At 44.4% G+C, this 22,324-nt stretch overlaps 1 protein-coding gene across 1 annotated transcript; it reads right to left on the minus strand.

Moving 5' to 3' along the window:
• Positions 1-2,042: 2,042 nt before the first annotated feature.
• On the minus strand, positions 2,043-3,905 carry LOC137336024 (GATA zinc finger domain-containing protein 14-like). Its single transcript, XM_068001527.1, has one exon. The coding sequence runs from the start codon at positions 3,903-3,905 to the stop codon at positions 2,043-2,045; it is 1,863 nt and encodes a 620-aa protein (XP_067857628.1).
• Positions 3,906-22,324: the final 18,419 nt, after the last annotated feature.

Here is a 22,324-nt window from a genome sequence, read left to right on the forward strand (position 1 = left end):
AAATTGAGAGTCTTGCTAAGTCGCTTCAGAGAGCATTGACTCAGGAATGTAGCCCAGATCAGGTAGAAGAACCAGAGGGGAGATGAGGAGTAATTGTTTTAGGCAGCCAGTTGTTATGATCTGGAATGCACTGCCTGAAAGGGCGGTGGAAGCAGATTCAATAGTAACTTTCAAAAGGGAATTGGATAAATACTTGAAAAGGAAAAATTTGCAGGACTACGGGGAAAAAACAGGAGAGTGGGACTAATTGGATAATTCTTTCAAAGAGCTGGCACAGGAACTATGGGCCGAATGGCCTCCTTCTGTGCTGTATGATTCGAAGTGGCAGGTTCCCTTCCCTGAAGGATATTAATGAACCAGTTGGGTTTTTACAACAATCCAGCTGCTTTCATGGTCATTTTTTTCTGGTCACAGATTACCAGATTCATTGAATTAATTTTCACAGCTCGCCCCGGTGGGATTTGAACTCTCTGTGTTACTGGTCCAGTACCATAACCACTAGACTACCATTCCCCATATTATTTTAAAGGGGTTGATGCCGCCATTAGATTAGCAAACAGAGGAACATCATATCACTGCGTTGAGAGTCTGCCTAATATTATCAACTATAGTTTCTAGCTTTCAAAGTCGCAAAAGGAAATGAGGTGTACAGCGTCCAATGCCGCTGAAATCAATGGATTGAAAATCAGGCAAGTTCTAGAGATCTGGCCTATCAGATTAACAACCAAACGGCCAAAATGTTGTCTTGGTTTAAGAATTACATTTCCCTGGCAACTCAACGTTGCAAAATGAGTATCTTCTAATTTGTTAAGTGGATAATTTTCTACGTCAATTTGACACTTGCCTCCACTTTTGCTAGTAGATCTCCCATGGCATTGTTCCCTGGTAGACTTGGATCTGGAGTATGGTTGTGATGGTCATCTGCCAATCTGGCCTGTCCCTTTAGGGCCATTACCCTTGAGTATAGGAGATTAAGGGGTGATCTAATTGAGGTTTTTATGATGATCAAAGGATTCGACAGGGCAGATAGAGAGAAACTATTTCCTCTGGTGAGGGAGTCCCAGATCAAGGGGGTCTAACCTTAAAATTAGAGCTAGGCCATTCAGGGGTGATGTCAGGAGGCACTTCTTCACACAAAGGATAGTGGAAATCTGGAACTCTGTCCCCCAAAAAGCTGTTGAGACTGGGGGTCAATTGAAAATGTCAAAACTGAGATTGATAGATTTTTGTTAGGCAAGGGTATTAAGAGTTACGGAACCAAGGTGGGTAGAGGGAGTTAAGAGACAGATCAGCCTTGATCTAATTGTATGGCGGAACAGTCTTGAGGGACTGAATGGCCTTCTCCTATTCCTATGTTCCTGTGCTCTAAATAGATCAAATCTAATAATTGGAGCTATTTATCAACAGCTAGGTTCGATGAGAGAGCAATTGTAATGGTAAATTTCAATCTACAGGTCAATGACTGACGTTCTTTCTCTTTCTCTTTTAAAGATTGTTTTCTGTCTGTGCTGAAGTATCATGTCCGGGGTCTTCCATAGCATTGCTCATGGTGAGTCTGACAATAAGTTTTACAAAGACTGGCATCTTATACCATGTAACGCACAATGTATTATGATTGACCTCAGGAGCCATCACAGCTGGCCCAACCCTGCCCTAGCCTAGTATCCACACACTTTCAGCAGAGATTACTGATTACGATCAGGACCAATGGTCCTGGTTTGCCCATTCTAGTGATATGTGGTCAAGTGTAGCAGCCTACCACCACACCACCTGAGATTGGCACAGACCAGTGATGAAACCTGGGTACAGCTGAGCATCTTAACATCCAGTGCATTCAACATGGCGCCACAGAGGGGCCTAAGTCCTGCACATATTTGTTTTGTCAGAATTTGCAGATTTTTCTCAAAACTTTGTAACTCTGATATCAGCCATCCATCGTGGTGAAGCCAGGATTAGGAGCAGTTCCATCACCTGAATCAAATATACTGGCCACCTCTTCTTAATGCTAATGTACAGACTCTGCGCCATTAACTCACCTTTAGTCATCTCCGCCCAACTCTGCTGATGCTATTATTGCTGCTGATGCTATTGTTGCTGTTGATTCTATTATTGCTGCTGTTGCTATTGTTGCTGCTGATGCTATTGTTGCTGCTGATTCTATTGTTGCTGCTGATGCTATTGTTGCTGTTGATTCTATTGTTGCTGTTGATGCTATTGTTGCTGTTGATTCTATTGTTGCTGTTGATGCTATTGTTGCTGCTGATGCTATTGTTGCTGCTGATTCTATTGTTGCTGCTGATGCTATTGTTGCTGTTGATTCTATTGTTGCTGTTGATGCTATTGTTGCTGTTGATGCTATTGTTGCTGCTGATTCTATTGTTGCTGCTGATGCAATTGTTGCTGTTGATGTTATTGTTGCTGCTGATGCTATTGTTGCTGCTGATGCTATTGTTGCTGCTGATGATTCTATTGTTGCTGTTGACTCTATTGTTGCTGTTGATGCTATTGTTGCTGTTGATGCGATTGTTGCTGCTGATGCTATTGTTGCTGTTGATTCTATTGTTGCTGTTGATGCTATTGTTGCTGCTGAATCTATTGTTGCTGCTGATGCTACTGTTGCTGTTGATGCTATTGTTGCTGTTGATGCTATTGTTGCTGTTGATTCTATTGTTGCTGTTGATGCTATTGTTGCTGTTGATTCTATTGTTGCTGTTGACTCTATTGTTGCTGTTGATGCTATTGTTGCTGCTGAATCTATTGTTGCTGCTGATGCTACTGTTGCTGTTGATGCTATTGTTGCTGTTGATGCTATTGTTGCTGTTGACGCTATTGTTGCTGTTGATTCTATTGTTGCTGTTGACTCTATTGTTGCTGTTGATGCTATTGTTGCTGCTGAATCTATTGTTGCTGCTGATGCTACTGTTGCTGTTGATGCTATTGTTGCTGTTGATGCTATTGTTGCTGTTGATTCTATTGTTGCTGTTGACTCTATTGTTGCTGTTGATGCTATTGTTGCTGCTGAATCTATTGTTGCTGCTGATGCTACTGTTGCTGTTGATGCTATTGTTGCTGTTGATGCTATTGTTGCTGTTGACGCTATTGTTGCTGTTGATGCAATTGTTGCTGCTGATGCTATTCTTGCTGTTGACTCTATTGTTGCTGTTGACTCTATTGTTGCTGCTGCTGCTGCTATTGTTGCTGTTGATGCTATTGTTGCTGTTGATGCTATTGTTGCTGTTGATGCTATTGTTGCTGTTGATTCTATTGTTGCTGTTGACTCTATTGTTGCTGTTGATGCTATTGTTGCTGCTGAATCTATTGTTGCTGCTGATGCTACTGTTGCTGTTGATGCTATTGTTGCTGTTGATGCTATTGTTGCTGTTGACGCTATTGTTGCTGTTGATTCTATTGTTGCTGTTGACTCTATTGTTGCTGTTGATGCTATTGTTGCTGCTGAATCTATTGTTGCTGCTGATGCTACTGTTGCTGTTGATGCTATTGTTGCTGTTGATGCTATTGTTGCTGTTGATTCTATTGTTGCTGTTGACTCTATTGTTGCTGTTGATGCTATTGTTGCTGCTGAATCTATTGTTGCTGCTGATGCTACTGTTGCTGTTGATGCTATTGTTGCTGTTGATGCTATTGTTGCTGTTGACGCTATTGTTGCTGTTGATGCAATTGTTGCTGCTGATGCTATTCTTGCTGTTGACTCTATTGTTGCTGTTGACTCTATTGTTGCTGCTGTTGATGCTATTGTTGCTGTTGATGCTATTGTTGCTTTTGCTGATGCTGTTGTTTCTGTAGCTGTAGCTGTTGATTCCATTGATGCCATTGTTGCTATTGCTATCGATGTTGCTGTTGTAGTTGATGTTCCTACTGTTGTTTATGCCCTTTTTGCTGCTCATGTTATTGGTGCTATTGTTGATGTTACTGTTGATGTTGTTTTTATGCTGCTGTTACAGATGTTGATGTTGCTGTTGATGTTGTTTCTATGCTGCTGTTACAGATGTTGATGTTGCTGCTCATCTTATTGGTGCTGTTGCCGATGTTGATGTTTCTATGCTGATGTTGCAGGTATTGATGATGATGTTGTTTCTATGCTGCTGTTACAGATGTTGATGCTGCTGCTCATCTTATTGGTACTATTGCCGATGTTGATGTTTCTATGCTGCTGTTACAGATGTTGATGTTGCCTGCTCATGTTGATGTTGCTGTTGATGATGTCATTGCTGCTGTTCATCCACTGTTATCACCAACAGTAGGTTTGAAGTTCATCTATTTCAAAAAATACCACAAGCACCTGACACACACAAACCTCCCTTTGATCCACTATCACTTTACACTACCTGCCCTGCTTGGGATCATCCATTCTTTAGCACTTGCAGATTCTCATTCACCTGTTCAGTCATGGAGATAGGGCCTGAGTCCATCTGCAGTCTTGCCAGGGGCCAAGATGAGAAATGACTGTGGATTTTTGTCACCATGTAATGACTGTCTCACAGGGTCAGGCCACAGGTATTTACTAGAAATTCCACAGGTATAGCTTAAGGATCCACAACAAGCGACCTTAAGTCACCTTCTGCTAAGTCCTGACGCCTAGTATTATGCTTAAATTCTTCCTGTTTTAATTTGTGGGTGGAGATGGAGGGGTGGAGGGTGAAGGTTGGGATGGGGGTATAGCACCAGGTGCATTCAAGATACCAGTACATCAATCCAAATCTACACAATCTGATTCCTGCTCTTTTTTTCACTGTCAACAGAATAAGTTGACATTTGCTGACTCCAAGGCCTCAGCCCTCCCTATCCCAGCCTTCCATCCTCTCCTTCACTCTCCAGTCCTCTGGCATCTTATGCAGCCCCCTCCGCCTCTCCCTCCTCCTTTAAAAAATCTTCTTATTTTTTTGACCAAGCTTTTGGGTCACCTCTCCCAACCCTGCCACACACTCTCTCCTCCCTTCTATGAAGCACATGGGGTGTTTTCTACGTTAGAGGCGCTATATAAATCAGGAAAAGAAAGAAGAAAGAACTTGCATTTATGTAGCACCTTTCATGACCTCAGGATGCCCCAATGCGCTTTGAAGCCTATTGTAGTGTAGTCGCTGTTGTAATGTAAGAAACATGGCAGCCAATCTGTGCACAGCATGATCCCACAAACAGCAATGTGATAACGGCCAGATCATCTGCTTCAGTGACGTTGGTTGAGGGATAAATATTGGCCCAGGACACCGGGGAGAAGTCCCCTGCTCTTCTTTGAAATAGTTCCTTGGGATCTTTTACGTCCACCTGAGAGGGCAGAGGTCTCATCTGAAAAACGGCACTTCCGACAGTGCAGCATCCCCTCAGTACTGCACCAGGATTGTCAGCGTAGATCAAGGGCTCTGTAAATTTCACGTAACTCCAAAGACTCTACAAGCAGTCAGAAAAAAAAAAGCAATTGGATCCCACATAATTTGAAGCCGTCTCCAACTGACTTTGAACTATTGACAGGAATGCACAGCTGCTAATGGGCCTCCATGTTTCCCTTCTGCCCAGCCACCCTCTGAATGAAATATGGCCGCTCACTCTTGCTCGCACAGTCACAAAATTGTTAGTGGGAGGTGGAGCTGTCCCCCGGTGCTCCAGAATGGGTCCTTTTATCATCGGAGGGGATGCGACAGTCTGAAAGCCCCAAAGAAAAGGGGAATAGTCCCCACCTCCCAGCCGCCGTCTCCTAATTATCCACCGTTTCGCCCCCAGAGCAGGTAGGAACGCCATATTTTATACGGGGTGGGGGGGATGGGGGGTTGCTGATTAGACGTGAGAGACCGAGAGGCAAAGGGGCCAGGAATGGGAGGTGGGCCCTCCCTCCCCTTAAAAAGTGGGGGCGGGGGAGGAGGTCTCAAAAGAGAACATTGCTTTATTTTGTTTCAGGGAATGCGGTCACTCCGGCTCATTCCCTGGGATCAAAGAGCTTCCTCGATGGGATTCCTGACAAATACCTGGGCCAGTCTAAAATAGAAGATATGTTGCGAGAGCCGCACAAAATGGAAACGCTAGTCAAAGGAAAAAATCTCAGATCACCAGTAGGGATTGGCTCAAAAAAGGGAACAGGGGCCACGACAACTATATTATCTCCATTGGACTCTTAAAACAGTTGTGGCTAAGCTCTGTCACTCTCTGTCTCTGTCTCTCTCTCTCTCTCTGTCACTCTCTGTCTCTGTCTCTCTCTCTCTCTCTCTCTCTGTCTCTCTCTTGCTCTTTCTCTCTGCCTCCTTCTCTCTCTGTCTGTCTGTCTCTCTCTCTTTCTTTGTCTCTCTGCATCTATCTCTCTCTCTTTTCCTCTCTCTCTCTCTATGTGTCTCCCTCTCTCTCGCTCTCTCAGTCTTTATCGCGCTCTCTTTTTCTCTCTCTGTCTCTCTCTTGCTCTTTCTCTCTGTCTCTCTCTCTCTGTGTCTTTCTTGCTCTCTCTCTCTCTGTCTCTCTCTTGCTCTTTGTCTCTGTCTGTCTTTCTCTCTCTTGCTCTTTCTCTCTGTCTCTGTCTCTCTCTCTCTCTCTCTCTGTCTCTTTCTTGCTCTCTCTCTCTCTTTCTCTGTCTCCCTGTATCTATCTCTCACTCTTTTCCTCCTCTCTCTCTCGCTCTCTCAGTCTTTACCGCGCTCTCTTTCCCTCTCTCACTCTCTGTCTCTATCTCTCTCACTGTCTCTCTCTCTCTCTGTCTCTGTCTCTATCTCTATCTCTCGTTCAACCGTCTGGTCACTACAAAGCTTGACAGGCCTAGCGACAATGACTGGCTTTCTCTGGGGGTGGGGGGTCGGGGCTGTTGGTGGGTGGGGGTGCCTCTTCAAAACATTTCGTCCGCCACACAAATAACTTCCTTGACGTCTTGAGGTCACCCGTCTGTGTGACCCCAAACGACGACACCGAAATGAAAGCAATGCATGCGCGGGGGCGGGGGGAGGGGGGAGAGGAGGGAGGGGGGAGCTCGGACAGTCGGGAGCATGGGATGGGGGGGTGGGGGGGCAGCTAGAATGTCCAGAAGGGAGTCAGCGAGAGAGAGAGAGAGAGGGTGGGAGAGAGATGCACACGGCGCCTGTGTGACTGCAGCTCGAACTCACCCCTACCCTTCCACCGAATATAGGTCTTTGACGTCAGTGATGCACATGTCAAGAAGGGTGAAGCTGTGGAGAGTGTGTTTGTGGAAATTGTACTCACTCCTCAGGAATTTGCAGTCCCCGATCGGAACAGTGTCAGGCCCAAAGCCCACTCAACTGGGCAGGCTGGAAACGGCTCCTGTTGCCATGGCTGCCGTATCCATTGCCCGAACTTGGGGGCAGTCAGTCGAAGACGGAACGACGTCAGCAGTATAATCCTTACTTAGCAGGCGGCAGCTTGATCCAAATACTCCAACCTCAGCCCCCTTCCCACCGCCTGATCTTATAGGCTTCATTCTTACAACACACCTGTCTCGAACTATTATCCCTCACAAAGTTTATCTGAGCCCCTGAAGGACGACATCAGTTATCAGGTCGGCTTTCCCCGCACGTAAATCAAACCCGATGACGATATATCCTCCAGTTAGAACCATTTTGAAAAATATTGGAGCCAATTTTAATGACCCAACTCCTGCCCCCCACCCCCCCAGCACTTTCCAGGCCCAGGAGTGCAGCTATTTCCTGTCCCAGGCCATTAACACAGGACAGGGGGCATCCTGGTGCAGGAGCGATGCCCTGGTATCAGTGGGTAACATTCTCACCTCTGAGTCAGAAGGTCGTGGGTTCAAGTCCCACTCCAGAGACTTGTGCACAAAATCTAGGCCAATGCTCCCAGTGCGGCGCTGAGGGAGTGCTGCACTGCCGGAGGTGCTATCTTTTGGATGAGATTTTAAACCGAGGCCCTGTCTGCCCTCTTGAGTGGACATAAAAGATCCCATGGCACTATTCTGAAGAAGAGCAGGTGAGTTCTTCCCGGTGTCCTGACCAATATTTACTCCTCAACCAACATCACTAAAACAGATGATCTGGTCATTATCTCATTGCTGTTTGTGGGATCTTGCTGTGCGCAAATTTTGCTGCTGCGTTTCCTACATTACAACAGTGACTACACTTTAAAAAGTACTTCATTGGCTGTAAAGCGCTTTGGGACGTCCTGAGGTTGTGAAAGGTGCTGTGGAAATGCAAGTCTGTCTTTCTTATTTCCAGGAGGATTTAGTATCGCAAAGTTCCTGTCCGGTGTGTGTGTGTGTGTGTGTGTGTGTTTTCCTCTGGTGGGGGAATCCAGAACAAGGGGACATAATCTTTAAATTAGAGCTAGGAGTGAAATCAGGAAGCACTTTTCAAAATCGGGAATTTTCTCTCCCAAAAGGCTATGGATGCTGGGGCGACAATTGAAACTTCCCAGACTGAGATGGAAAGATTTTTATTAGGCAAGGGTATCATGGACCAAAGGCGGGTAAATGGAGATGTGATACGGATCAGCCATGATCTGACTGAATGACGGAGCAGGCTCGAAGGGCTGAATGGCCTATTCCTGTTCCCATGTTCATGTGTGTGTATCTGCGTGTGCGTGTACATGCGTGCATGTGTGCACATTGGAAAGTACTTTTCCAAGTACCGAGTGCCAGAAGGAACACCATCTGCTGACTGTACACCTCAGGATATCGTGGGACCATTGCCCGTGACTTTCCTGCATGTACTTGGAAAATCAGCCCTGCTGCGTACACGCACCTGTGCAAGTGAAGCTCAATGGAAGGTAATATCTCTCATTGCGGATCAATCCCTACCAGGTGAGAGAAGAAATACAACAGTAACTTGCATTTACCCATAACATAAAAAATGCCCCAGAGTGCTACACAAAGGCGGCATCAGACAACAATGGACCCTCAGCCAAAGAAGGAGATATTAGGAAGGGTGACCAAAACCTTGGTGAAAATGGTGGGTTTTACGAAGGGGCTTAAAGGAGGAGAAGGAGGTGGAGAGGCAGAGGGGTTAAGGGAGAGAAATCCAGAGTGTGGGGCCTAAGTGGTTGAAGGCACCACCCGCCAATGGTCGGGTGAAGGGAGTGGGGGAATATACGAGAGGACTGAGTCAGAGGACAGAGAGTTCTCGGAAGGGTTGTAAGGCTGGAGGCAGTTAGAGAGATATGGTGGGGTGGGGGGGTTGCGAGGCCATGAAGCGATTTAAATACAAGGATAAAGTTCGGAGCGACAGGAGACAATATAGGTCAGCGAGCACAGGGGTGATGGGTGGGCGGGCTAGGTTACAGGCAGCAGAGTTTTGGATGAGCTGAGGTTTATGGAGGGTGGAAGATGGGAGTCCAGCCAGGACAGCATTGGAATAGTTGAATCTGAAGTTGACAAAGGCATGGATGAGGGTTTCAGCAGCAGATGTTCTGAGGCAGGGGCGGAGATGGGTGACGTTACAGAGGGGATTGAGAGGGTATGGGGTTGGAAGTTCAGCTCAGGGGTCAAATAGGACCCAAAAGTTGTGATGGGTCTGGCTGAACCTGAGACAATGGCCAGGGACAGGTTGAAATCACTAACAAGGGAATGGGGTTTATGATGGGGGCTGAAGACAATGACCCCACTTCTACCCCTATCTCCCCACCTTCTGCTACCAAATCAATTATCGCCGTCATTATTCCTCCAACACTCTTCTTGCTGGTTTCCAACCTCCACTAGCTAGAACTCACTAAAAGTGCCACAGCCACTGTCTTCACCCACATCCCCATTACTCTTGTTGTCTTCAAGCCACACTGGTCTTTCTGCCCCATGCCCCAGACAATTGCCTTTAGGACTTTTGTCCTCCAGTGATCTCCTCCAGCTCAACATTTCTACATCCACTCGTAACTCCTCCTTGTTCCCTACTGCACCGTCAGCAGATGCTCCTTCAGGCAACTACATCCAGTCCTCTCAAACCCTCTCCCCATCACTTCAACCTCCCTCCTTCCCTTCAGAAATGCCCTGGGTTCTGTTCGCTTTGACCAAACCCCTCTGTTTCTCTTTTCTCCCCCGCTCAGTATCTATTTGTTGCCCACCTCCCCGTCAAATGCTTTAGGTGTCTCGTGGTGAGGGGTGTTATCGAATTGCAAGAAGCTGTTGCTGAGGAGCGAGTGAGCGACAGCTGACCATGTTTCATCAAAAGCTAAACGCAAGGTTTTTTGGAGTGTGCATGTGTGTGTGTGTGTGTGTGAGTGTATGTGTGTGTGTGTGAGTGTGTGAGTGTATGTGTGTGTGTGTGAGTGTATGTGTGTGTGTGTGTGTGTGAGTGTATGTGTGTGTGTGTGTGTGTGAGTGTGTGTGTATGTATATGAGAGTGAGTGTGCATGTGTGTGTCTGTGTGTGAATATGAGTGTGTATCAGTGTGTGTGTATGTCATTATGTGTGTCTGTGTGTGTGTACGAGTGAGTGTGTGTGTGTGTGTGTATATGAGAGTGAGTGTGCGTGTGTGTGTGTGTGTATATGAGAGTGAGTGTGCGTGTGTGTGTCTGTGTGTGAATATGAGTGTGTATGAGTGTGTGTGTATGTCATTATGTGTGTCTGTGTGTGTGTACGAGTGAGTGTGTGTGTGTTTGTGTGTGTGTGTGTGTATATGAGAGTGAGTGTGCGTGTGTGTCTGTGTGTGAATATGAGTGTGTGTATGTGTCATTGTGTGTGTGTGTCTGTACGAGTGTGTGAGTGTGTGTGTCTGTGTGCATGAGTGTGTGTGTGTGCCTGTGTTTGAATACAAGTGAGTGTGTATGAGTGTGAGTGTCTGTGTGTCAGTGTGTGTGTATCCGTGTGTGAATATGAGTGAGTCTGTATGAGTGTGAGTGTCTGTGTGTCAGTGTATGTCTGTGTGTGAATATGAGTGAGTGTGTATGAGTGTGAGTGTATGAGTGTGAGTGTCTGTGTGTATCCGTGTGTGAATATGAGTGAGTCTGTATGAGTGTGAGTGTCTGTGTGTCAGTGTATGTCTGTGTGTGAATATGAGTGAGTCTGTATGAGTGTGTCTGTGTGTCAGTGTATGTCTGTGTGTGAATATGAGTGAGTGTGTATGAGTGTGAGTGTCTGTGTGTCAGTGTATGTCTGTGTATCTGTGTGTGAATATGAGTGAGTGTGTATGAGTGAGTGTCTGTGTGTCAGTGTATGTCTGTGTGTATCTGTGTGTGAATATGAGTGAGTCTGTATGAGTGAGTGTCTGTGTGTCAGTGTATGTCTGTGTGTATCCGTGTGTGAATATGATTGAGTGTGTATGAGTGTGAGTGTCTGTATGTCAGTGTGTGTGTGAGTGTCTGAGTGTGTATGTGTCATTGTGTGAGTGTGTGTGTGTTTGCGTGTGTATGTTTGTGTGTGAGTGTGAGAGTGATACACACTTCTTTCGGGAAGGCTTCACGGACCACCAAGGTCTGAAGTTGTGTTTAAAATGGATTTGGAGCGTGTCAGATTCCTGTCAGGGAAATTAGGTTAGAGAATCCAAGGTACAGATGGTTGTGTGCGGCGGTGGGGGGGGGCGGGGGTGCAGTGGTGGGGGGGCGGGGGGAGGGATTAGCCTGCCTGTTCTCTGCCACCCCCCACGCTCCGGACCTGCTGCTCTCACCTCCCTTGGCGATTTGGAACCCACCACTCTTGCAGTGAAACCGTCTACCCCTTTAAATCATCCTGCTCCCGGGACCCTTCCTTTAATTCCAGTTGCCGGACGATTCACTTTCAATCCCAAACTGACAGGCTCAATGAGGATGGGCAGTTGTTCTGGTGACAAGGGGGAGGGTGGAGATGGGAAGAAGCAATGGAAGCTCCTTTGCAGAAGGTATGGCAGCCGTTTGACCCAGCAGGCAGTGCTGTAAATTCCCACTGCTACGCCCAACCTCCCGCCCCCCCCCACCATTCCTTTTCATCTCACCTGTCCCTCAAGTCAGGAAGGGAGCCCCTCTTCAAAGTGCAAATCAACAGCCTGTGTGGTGACAGACAGCCAGAAAGAATGTATTTAGATAAAGGAAATCTCTTGGCCCAATCTGTTTGTATATTCTAGCTGTATAAACGACATTTCCTTGCAGGTATTCGCACGGTTGTCACTCAAACCCTTGCGAGCTGCCACTTGCGAGGATGATGGGGGGTCTGCACCAAGGGAGGTCAAAGGGCACCCTGGGACAAATTAGCGGAGATCAGTCTCTGGAAGTGACACGTGGGAGGCGGGGGGAGGGGGGGGGGGAGGGAGGGTAGGGGATTTGGGGGGGGGGGGGGGGGGGAGGTGGCTGGGATGACCTGTCGAGTTTCAGCTCCTGTTCCTTTTGACTCCGTTAACTCTTTAAGCGCCGCAGGGCTGCAGGAGCCCGGCGGTCAGTGCGGCACGCGGCAGCGATCGGGTCGCCAATCCTCCAGGATCGTCTCGGAGTCCCCGGGAATTAAAGATTAATCTGCAGGACGCTGCTGCGAGCAAAAACCCGGGAGATAAATCATAGCAGCGTTTAAAAAGAAAGAAATGTGGGCATTCTTCACTTCCGTTTATTAGTTATAAAAATATCGGAGAAGGATTAAAAAAAGCCTGTTTGACCGGGCGGGGCAGTTGGAGGCGGGAGGTCATGTGATGAAACCTCCAGGAATACGTCCAACCAGAGTTGGCAACCCTAGGCGGCGATTGAGATCTTTTTATATGTCAGAACTTGACTCATTGTCAGGAGCCCTTCCTGTAACCTAGCAAAATACTGCAAGGTGGTGATATTATGTGACTATAAGAACCACTCCACTTCCACTTCCGCAGAAAATTAAAAAAGAAAAAAGGATCTTGCAGAACCCACCACGGGAAATCGAGAGGGCTCGTTTATAAGTCGTTAACCCTTGCAGTACTCAATGCTTGCTGCTTGATCGGCAGCCCATCCTCCACTTAAACACCCGCTCCCTCCACCACCGCGGCTGCAGTGTGCACCATCCACAGGATGCACTGCAGCAACTCGCCAAGGCTTCTTCGACAGCACCTCCCAAACCCGCGACCTCCACCACCTAGAAGGACAACCCTGCCACGGTAACCTCTGCAAGACATGCCAGATCATCGACACAGATACCACCATCACACGAGAGGACACCACCCACCAGGTGCACGGTTCATACTCCTGTGACTCGGCCAACGTTGTCTACCTCATACGTTGCAGGAAAGGATGCCCCAGAGCATGGTACATTGGCGAGACCATGCAGACACTGCGACAACGGATGAACGGACACCGCGCAACAATTGCCAAACAGGAGGGTTCTCTCCCTGTCGGGGAACACTTCAGCAGTCATGGACATTCAGCCACCGACCTTCGGGTAAGCATACTCCAAGGCGGCCTTCGAGACACACGACAACGCAAAATCATCGAGCAGAAATTGATAGCCAAGTTCCGCACCCATGAGGACGGCCTCAACCGGGATCATGGGTTCATGTCACGCTACACGTAACCCCACCAGCGAACAAATGTTATCTGTTTTTAATATAACGGGTCATTGACTATCTTCCTTCTCTCTCTCTTTTCTTTTGTTGGGGGTTTGTATATTCGGTGGCCTTTTAGGTGACACCTCTCTGTCTGCTCACTGTGATTGCCTTGGCAACGGGCAGTAATCACCAGGCATTGTTCTGTGATTTTCAAATGCGAAGGATTCGAAAATTTCATTTCCACACCACCTGAGGAAGGAGGAAACCTCCGAAAGCTTGTGGAATTTAAAATAAATTTGTTGGACTATAACTTGGTGTTGTAAAATTGTTTACAATTAGAAGGACAAGGGCAGCAGGCACATGGGAACAACACCACCTGCACGTTCCCCTCCAAGTCACACACACCATCCCGACTTGGAAATATATCGACCGTTCCTTCATCGTCGCTGGAACTCCCTACCTAACAGCACTGTGGGAGAACCTTCACCACACAGACTGCAGTGGTTCAAGAAGACGGCTCACCACCACCTTCTCAAGGGGCAACTAGGGATGGGCTATAAATGCCGGCCTTGCCAGCGACGCCCACATCCCGAGAATGAATTAAAAAGAAACCTTCAAAGCAGAGCTAAAGGGCATAATTGGAAAGCAGTGAATGTAGAAAGGATATATCGGGTAATAATTCTTTACTCAAAGGAAATTAAATATTTGACCTTGTCTCAGTGAGTAGCACTCTCACCACTGAGTCAGAAAGTCATGGGTTCAAGCCCCACTCCGGAGACTTGAGCACATAGTCGAGGCTGACACTCCCAGTTTTTTTTTCAAAAAATATACTTTATTCATAAAATTTGCAGCAGTACATACAATACAGTTGTCATATCACTTTCCAAACGTACACAATACAGATTATACAATTTGCAGGTTACGTCAAGTACAGTTCAATGAACACATTGGACATAATTACAGTTCATGACACTCTAGGGTGTCTCATTGCATCATACTCAACACAGATTATTGCTTCCAGATTCATTTCAGATTCATTACAGGTACATTACAGCAATTTGAATTTTACATTCTGCCCGAGGGGGTTTTTCCCTGATTGCAGCCCCTCGGTTTACAATGTCGGGAAGGCTCTAAACGGTTGCCTTTCCCCACAGGGCCTTTGCGGCGGCCGCACCCATCCTCAGTGCATCCCTCGAGGCTGACACTCCCAGTGCAGTACCGAGGGAGTGCTGCATTGTTGGTGGCTCCTTCTTTCCCGGCTGCTTCCTCAGGTGGTTATTAAGAATCCTGTGACTCTATTTGAGGAAGAGTAGGGAGTTACCTAGATATCTCGACCATTATTGCTCCCACAACCGACACCACCAAAAGAAACAGATAAACTCGCCATCTATCCTATTGCTGTTTGTAGGTCTTGCTTGGCACAAAATACTTGCTACATTTACATGCAGATTAACTGCACTCAAAGTAACTCATTGGATGTGAGGGTTTTTTTGATGTTTCTGGGACGTGTGATACAAAGCTCTATAAATGAAAAGTCTTCAATTCTGATGAAGGGTCCACACCCAAAATGTTCATCTGTTTTTTTGGTGGTTGACTGACCCGTTGTGTATTTCATGAAATCCGTCATCATCCTTCTCTATCTACCATCCATCTCTCTCCATCTATAATCTATCCCTCTCTATAATGAATCCCTCTTAATCTATCTCTCTCCATCGAAAATCTATCCCTCTCTATAACGAATCCCTCTTAATCTATCTCTCTCCATCTATAATCTATCCCTCTCTATAACGAATCCCTCTTAATCTATCTCTCTCCATCTATAATCTATCCCTCTCTATAACGAATCCCTCTTAATCTATCTCTCTCCATCGAAAATCTATCCCTCTCTATAATGAATCCCTCTTAATCTATCTCTATCTATCTATAATCTATCCCTCTCTATAACGAATCCCTCTTAATCTATCTCTCTCCATCTATAATCTATCCCTCTCTATAATGAATCCCTCTTAATCTATCTCTATCTATCTATAATCTATCCCTCTCTATAACGAATCCCTCTTAATCTATCTCTCTCCATCTATAATCTATCCCTCTCTATAACGAATCCCTCTTAATCTATCTCTCTCCATCGAAAATCTATCCCTCTCTATAATGAATCCCTCTTAATCTATCTCTATCTATCTATAATCTATCCCTCTCTATAACGAATCCCTCTTAATCTATCTCTCTCCATCTATAATCTATCCCTCTCTATAATGAATCCCTCTTAATCTATCTCTATCTATCTATAATCTATCCCTCTCTATAACGAATCCCTCCTAATCTATCTCTATCTATCTATAATCTATCCCTCTCTATAACAAATCCCTCTTAATCTATCTCTATCTATCTATAATCTATCCCTCTCTATAACAAATCCCTCTTAATCTATCTCTCTCCATCTATAATCTATCCCTCTCTATAATGAATCCCTCTTAATCTATCTCTCTCCATCTATAATCTATCCCTCTCTATAACGAATCCCTCTTAATCTATCTCTATCTATCTATAATCTATCCCTCTCTATAACGAATCCCTCTTAATCTATCTCTCTCTATTTATAATTTATCCCTCTCTATAACGAATCCCTCTTAATCTATCTCTATCTATCTATAATCTATACCTCTCTATAACGAATCCCTCTTAATCTATCTCTATCTATCTATAATCTATTCCTCTCTATAACGAATCCCTCTTAATCTATCTCTCTCCATCTATAATCTATCCCTCTCTATAACGAATCCCTCTTAATCTATCTCTCTCCATCTATAATCTATCCCTCTCTATAACGAATCCCTCTTAATCTATCTCTCTCCATCTATAATCTATCCCTCTCTATAACGAATCCCTCTTAATCTATCTCTATTTATAATCTACCTCGATCTATAATCTATCTCTCTATCAATAATCTATCTCTCTCTATCTATAATCTATCTCTATCTGTAACAAATCCCTCTTAATCTATCTCTCTCTATTTATAATCTATCTCTATCTATAATCTATCTCTCTATCAATAATCTCTCTCTCTATATAATCTATCTCTATCTATAACAAATCCCTCTTAATATACCTCTCTCTATCTATAATCTATCTCTCTATCAATAATCTCTCTCTCTCTCTATATAATCTATCTCTATCTATAACAAATCCCTCTTAATATACCTCTATCTATAATCTTTCTCTATCTATAACGAATCCCTCTTAATCTATCTCTCTCTATCTATAACCTATCTCTATCTATAATGAATCCCTCTTAATCTATCTCTCTCTATTTATAATCTATCTCTATCTATAAATAATCTATCTCTCTCTATCTATAATCTATCTCTATCAATAACAAATCCCTTTTAATCTACCTCTCTCTATCTATAATCTATCTCTCTCTATTTATAATCTATCTTTATCTATAATCTATCTCTATCAATAATCTCTCTTTCTCTATAATCTATCTCTATCTATAACAAATCCCTCTTAATCTACCTCTCTCTATCTATAATCTATCTCTAAGTATAATCTATTTATCTCTATCTATAATCTATCTCTATCAATAATCTATCTCTATCTATAATCTATCTCTATCTATAATCTATCTCTATCTATAATCTATTTCTCTCTATCCATAATCTATCTGTATCTATAATCTATCTCTAACTACAATCTATTTCTCTATCTATAATCTATCTCTATCTATAATTTATCTCTTTTTATAATCTATCTCTATCCATCCATAATCTCTCTCTCTATCTATAATCTATCTCTATCTATAATTTATCTCTCTTTATAATCTATCTCTATCCATCCATAATCTCTCTCTCTCTATCTATAATCTATCTCTATGTATAATTTATCTCCAAAACTATCTCTCTGTATATAATCTATTTCTATCTATAATCTATTTCTCTCTATCTATAATCTATTTCTCTCTGTCTATAATCTATCTCTCTGTTTATAATCTATCTCTATCCATCTATAATCTATCTCTCTCTATAATCCATCTATCTCTATCTATAATCTATCTCTCTCTATAATCCATCTATCTCTATCTATAATCTATCTCTATCTATAATCTATCTCTATCTATAATCTTACTTTCTCTATCTATAATCTCTCTCTCTATCTATAATCTATCTCTATAAACTATCTCTCTATCTATAATCTATCTCTATCTATAATCTATCTCTCTGTCTATAATCTATATCTCTCTATCTACAATCTATCTCTGTCTAAAATCTTTATAATCTATACCTCTCTCTATAATCTATCTTTCTATCTATAACCTATCTCTTGCTATCTATACTCCATCGTTCTCTATCTATAATCTATATCTCTCTATCTATAATCTATCTCTATAGAATCTCTCTATCTATAATCTATCTCTATCTATAAACTATTTCTCTCTATCTATATTCTATCTCTCTATCTATAATCTATCTCTATCTATATTCTATCTCTATCTATAATCTATCTCTATCCATAATCTATCGCTCTGTCTATAATCTATCTCTCTGTTTATAATCTATCTCTATCTGCAATCTATCTCTATCTACAATCTATCTCCCTATCTATAATCTATCTCTATCTACAATCTATCTCTATCTACAATCTATCTCTATCTACAATCTATCTCTATCTACAATCTATCTCCCTATCTATAATCTATCTCCCTATCTATAATCTATCTCTATCTACAATCTATCTCTATCTACAATCTATCTCTATCTACAATCTATCTCTATCTACAATCTATCTCCCTATCTATAATCTATCTCTATCTACAATCTATCTCTATCTGCAATCTATCTCTATCTACAATCTATCTCCCTATCTATAATCTATCTTTCCTCTTTCATTATTTTTTTCAAAAAGTTGAATTTTGAAAGCAAACAAAGCCTTTGAAGAAGAAAAGGATAGGAAAGGACGGTAGATCGTAGAAGGGAGGAAAGAGAGAGGGGGACTGAGAGAGAGAAAGAGAAAGGGTTGAAAGAGAGCAAAGCAGGTTGATACAGAGACACACATACATGCACAAAATTATTGCCCTATTGATGTTGACAAACTAGCCTTTCCTTAAAGGCCACAAGAGTATTGGCCTTCCTTCCACATCCTCCTTTTACAGCCGGTTGCCTTAATCCCCTGCTCTCAAAACAAATTTTCGACATAATCTAATGCTCTTTATCTAAACCCGAGCTTTAATTTCCAAGAGTGTTTTGATTGCAGGTGACCACTTTACCTGAAGAGTTGGCCTGGATTGTGCTGGGTCCTTTAATGGTCTCTCACCTGTGGAGATATTTAGGCAATTGTAAATAAGATAAGGCATCGCTTTCAACAATTGGTCAACCTTCAGCAGGAAAAGGGCGCCATTGTCCACTTTCTGTGTGACCTCTGACCTCCAGGAGCCGATGTTAGAACTTCTGAATTCGATACCACACAGCTGTAGAGCCCTCATCCAGTGTGAAAGCCAAAGTATTTTCTTTTTAAGTTTTGTCTGCCTGCCTCCAGACTTCCCTTCATTCTGCTACGCTCTCCAGGTAAGCAGGCAGACAGCTGAATTGCTCCCAGGTTTCTGCCAATGCCACTTTTAACCTCAAGAAAGAAAGAGTTCGCCTTTACACAGGGTCTTATAATGTCCCAAGGCGTTCTGCAACTAATGGATAATTTTTGAAGTGCAGTCACTGTTGTTACGAGGGAAACCACACTCCTTTTTTGCGCACAGCAAGGTCCCACAAAAGGAAGACCTGATCTGTTTTTCGGTCGTGTTTGAGGGAGGAATATTGGCCAGAACACCGGGAGAACTCCCTACCCCTCTTCCAATAGTGCTACGGGATCTTTAGCATCCACCTCAACAGGCATCAATTTATACTCTCTTTCAAAGGATGGCGTCTCTGACAGTGCAGCACTCCCTCAGTACTGCACTGGATTGTCAGCTTAGATTATGTGCTCAAGTCCTGGACTGGGGCTTGAACCTACAATCTCACCCAAGGCCCATCAACACCTTCTCAAGGGCAACTAGGGATGGACAATGAATGATGGCCTTGCCAGCGACACTCATACCATCAGAATGAATAAAAACACAGGGTACCGTTCCACAGCGTACTGTCCCACAGAGTACAACTTCCATACGGTACAACTCCCATACGGTACAACTCCCATACGGTAAAACTCCCATACGGTACAATTCCCACAGAGTACAACTCTCATACAGTACAACTCCCATACGGTACAATTCCCACAGGCTACAACTCCCATACAGTACAACTCCCATACGGTACAACTCCCATACAGTACAATTCCCACAGACTACAATTCCCAGAGTACAACTCCCATACGGTACAACTCCCATACGGTACAATTCCCACAGACTACAATTCCCAGAGTACAACTCCCATACGGTACAACTCCCATACGGTACAATTCCCACAGACTACAATTCCCACAGGGTACAATTCCCACAGACTACAATTCCCACAGACTACAATTCCCACAGAGTACTGTCCCACAGAATACAACTCGCACAGAGTACTCTCCCACAGAGTACAATTCCCACAAAGTACAATTCCCACAGGGTACTGTCCCAGAGAGTACAATTCCCACAGAGTACAACTCCCACAGGGTACAATTCCCACAGAGTACAATTCCCACAGAGTACAATTCCCACAGAGTTCTGTCCTACAGAGTATAATTCCCACAGAGTACTGTCCCACAGAGTACAATTCCCACAAGGTACAATTCCCACACGGTACAATTCCCACAGGGTACAGTTCCCACAGACTACTATCCCACAAAGTAAAATTCCCATAGAGTACAATTCCCACAGCGTACAATTCCCACAGCGTACAATTGGGTACAATTCCCACAGGGTACAGTTCCCACAGACTACAATTCCCATAGAGTACAATTCCCACAACGTACAATTCCCACAGCGTACAATTGGGTACAATTCCCACAGGGTACAGTTCCCACAGACTACAATTCCCATAGAGTACAATTCCCACAGCGTACAATTCCCACAGCGTACAGTTCCCACAGGGTACAATTCCCACAGGGTACTGTCACACAGAGTACAACTTCCATACAGTACAACTCCCATACGGTACAACTCCCATACGGTACAACTCCCATACGGTACAATTCCCACAGAGTACAACTCTCATACAGTACAACTCCCATACGGTACAATTCCCACAGGCTACAACTCCCATACAGTACAACTCCCATACGGTACAACTCCCATACGGTACAACTCCCATACGGTACAACTCCCACAGGGTACAATTCCCACAGAGTACAACTCCCATACAGTACAACAGGGTGATGGTCGAAGGTTGTTTTTGTGACTGGAAGCCTGTGGCCAGTGGGGTACCACAGGGATCTGTGCTGGGTCCCTTGCTGTTTGTGGTCTACATTAATGACTTGGATATGAATGTAAAAGGTATGATCAGTAAGTTCGCTGATGATACAAAAATTGGTAGGGTGGTAAATAGCGAGGAGGATAGCCTCAGTCTGCAGGACGATATAGATGGGTTGGTCAGATGGGCGGAACAGTGGCAAATGGAATTTAACCCGGAAAAGTGCGAGGTGATGCACTTTGGAGGGACTAACAAGGCAAGGGAATACACAATGAATGGGAGGACCCTAGGCAAGACAGAGGGTCAGAGGGATCTTGGTGTGCAAGTTCACAGATCCCTGAAGGCGGCGGAACAGGTAGATAAGGTGGTAAAGAAGGCATATGGGATACTTGCCTTTATTAGCCGAGGCATAGAATATAAGAGCAAGGAGGTTATGATGGAGCTGTATAAAACACTGGTTAGGCCACAGCTGGAGTACTGTGTGCAGTTCTGGTCGCCACACTACAGGAAGGATGTGATCGCTTTGGAGAGGGTGCAGAGGAGATTCACCAGGATGTTACCAGGGCTGGAGCGCTTCAGCTATGAAGAGAGACTGGAAAGATTGGGTTTGTTTTTCTTGGAGCAGAGGAGGCTGAGGGGGGACATGATTGAGGTGTACAAAATTATGAGGGGCACAGATAGGATGGATACTGAGGAGCTTTTTCCCTTCGTTGAGGGTACTATAACAAGGGGACATAGATTCAAGGTAAAAGGCGGGAGGTTTAGAGGGGATTTGAGAAAGAACTTTTTCACCCAGAGGGTGGTTGGAGTCTGGAACTCACTGCCTGAAAGGGTTGTGGAGGCAGGAACCCTCACAACATTCAAGAAGCATTTGGATGAGCACTTGAAATGCCATAGCATACAAGGCTACGGACCAAATGCTGGAATATGGGATTAGAGTAGACAGGGCTGATGGCCGGCGCGGACACGATGGGCCGAAGGGCCTCTATCCGTGCTGTATAACTCTATGACTCTATGACTCTAACTCCCATACAGTACAACTCCCACAGGGTACAATTCCCACAGAGTACAACTCCCATACAGTACAACTCCCATACAGTACAACTCCCACACAGTACAACTCCCACAGGGTACAATTCCCACAGAGTACAACTCTCATACAGTACAACTCCCATACGGTACAACTCCCATACAGTACAACTCCCACAGGGTACGATTCCCACAGAGTACAACTCCCATACAGTACAACTCCCATACGGTACAACTCCCATACAGTACAACTCCCACAGTGTACAATTCCCACAGTGTACAATTCCCATACAGTACAACTCCCATACGGTACAATTCTCACAGGGTACAATTCCCACAGAGTACAACTCCCATACGGTACAACTCCCATACGGTACAATTCCCACAGACTACAATTTCCACAGACTACAATTCCCACAGGGTACAATTCCCACAGAGTACAACTCCCATACGGTACAACTCCCATACGGTACAATTCCCACAGACTACAATTCCCAGAGTACAACTCCCATACGGTACAACTCCCATACGGTACAATTCCCACAGACTACA

Source organism: Heptranchias perlo, chromosome 20 (assembly GCF_035084215.1).
Source record: "Heptranchias perlo isolate sHepPer1 chromosome 20, sHepPer1.hap1, whole genome shotgun sequence".
In the NCBI taxonomy this organism is placed as follows: domain Eukaryota; kingdom Metazoa; phylum Chordata; class Chondrichthyes; order Hexanchiformes; family Hexanchidae; genus Heptranchias; species Heptranchias perlo.

Bases quoted from the DNA above. Each gene is read 5' to 3' on its own strand.
- LOC137336024 (XM_068001527.1), bottom strand. From the start codon at position 3,905: ATGAGCAGCAAAAAGGGCATAAACAACAGTAGGAACATCAACTACAAC.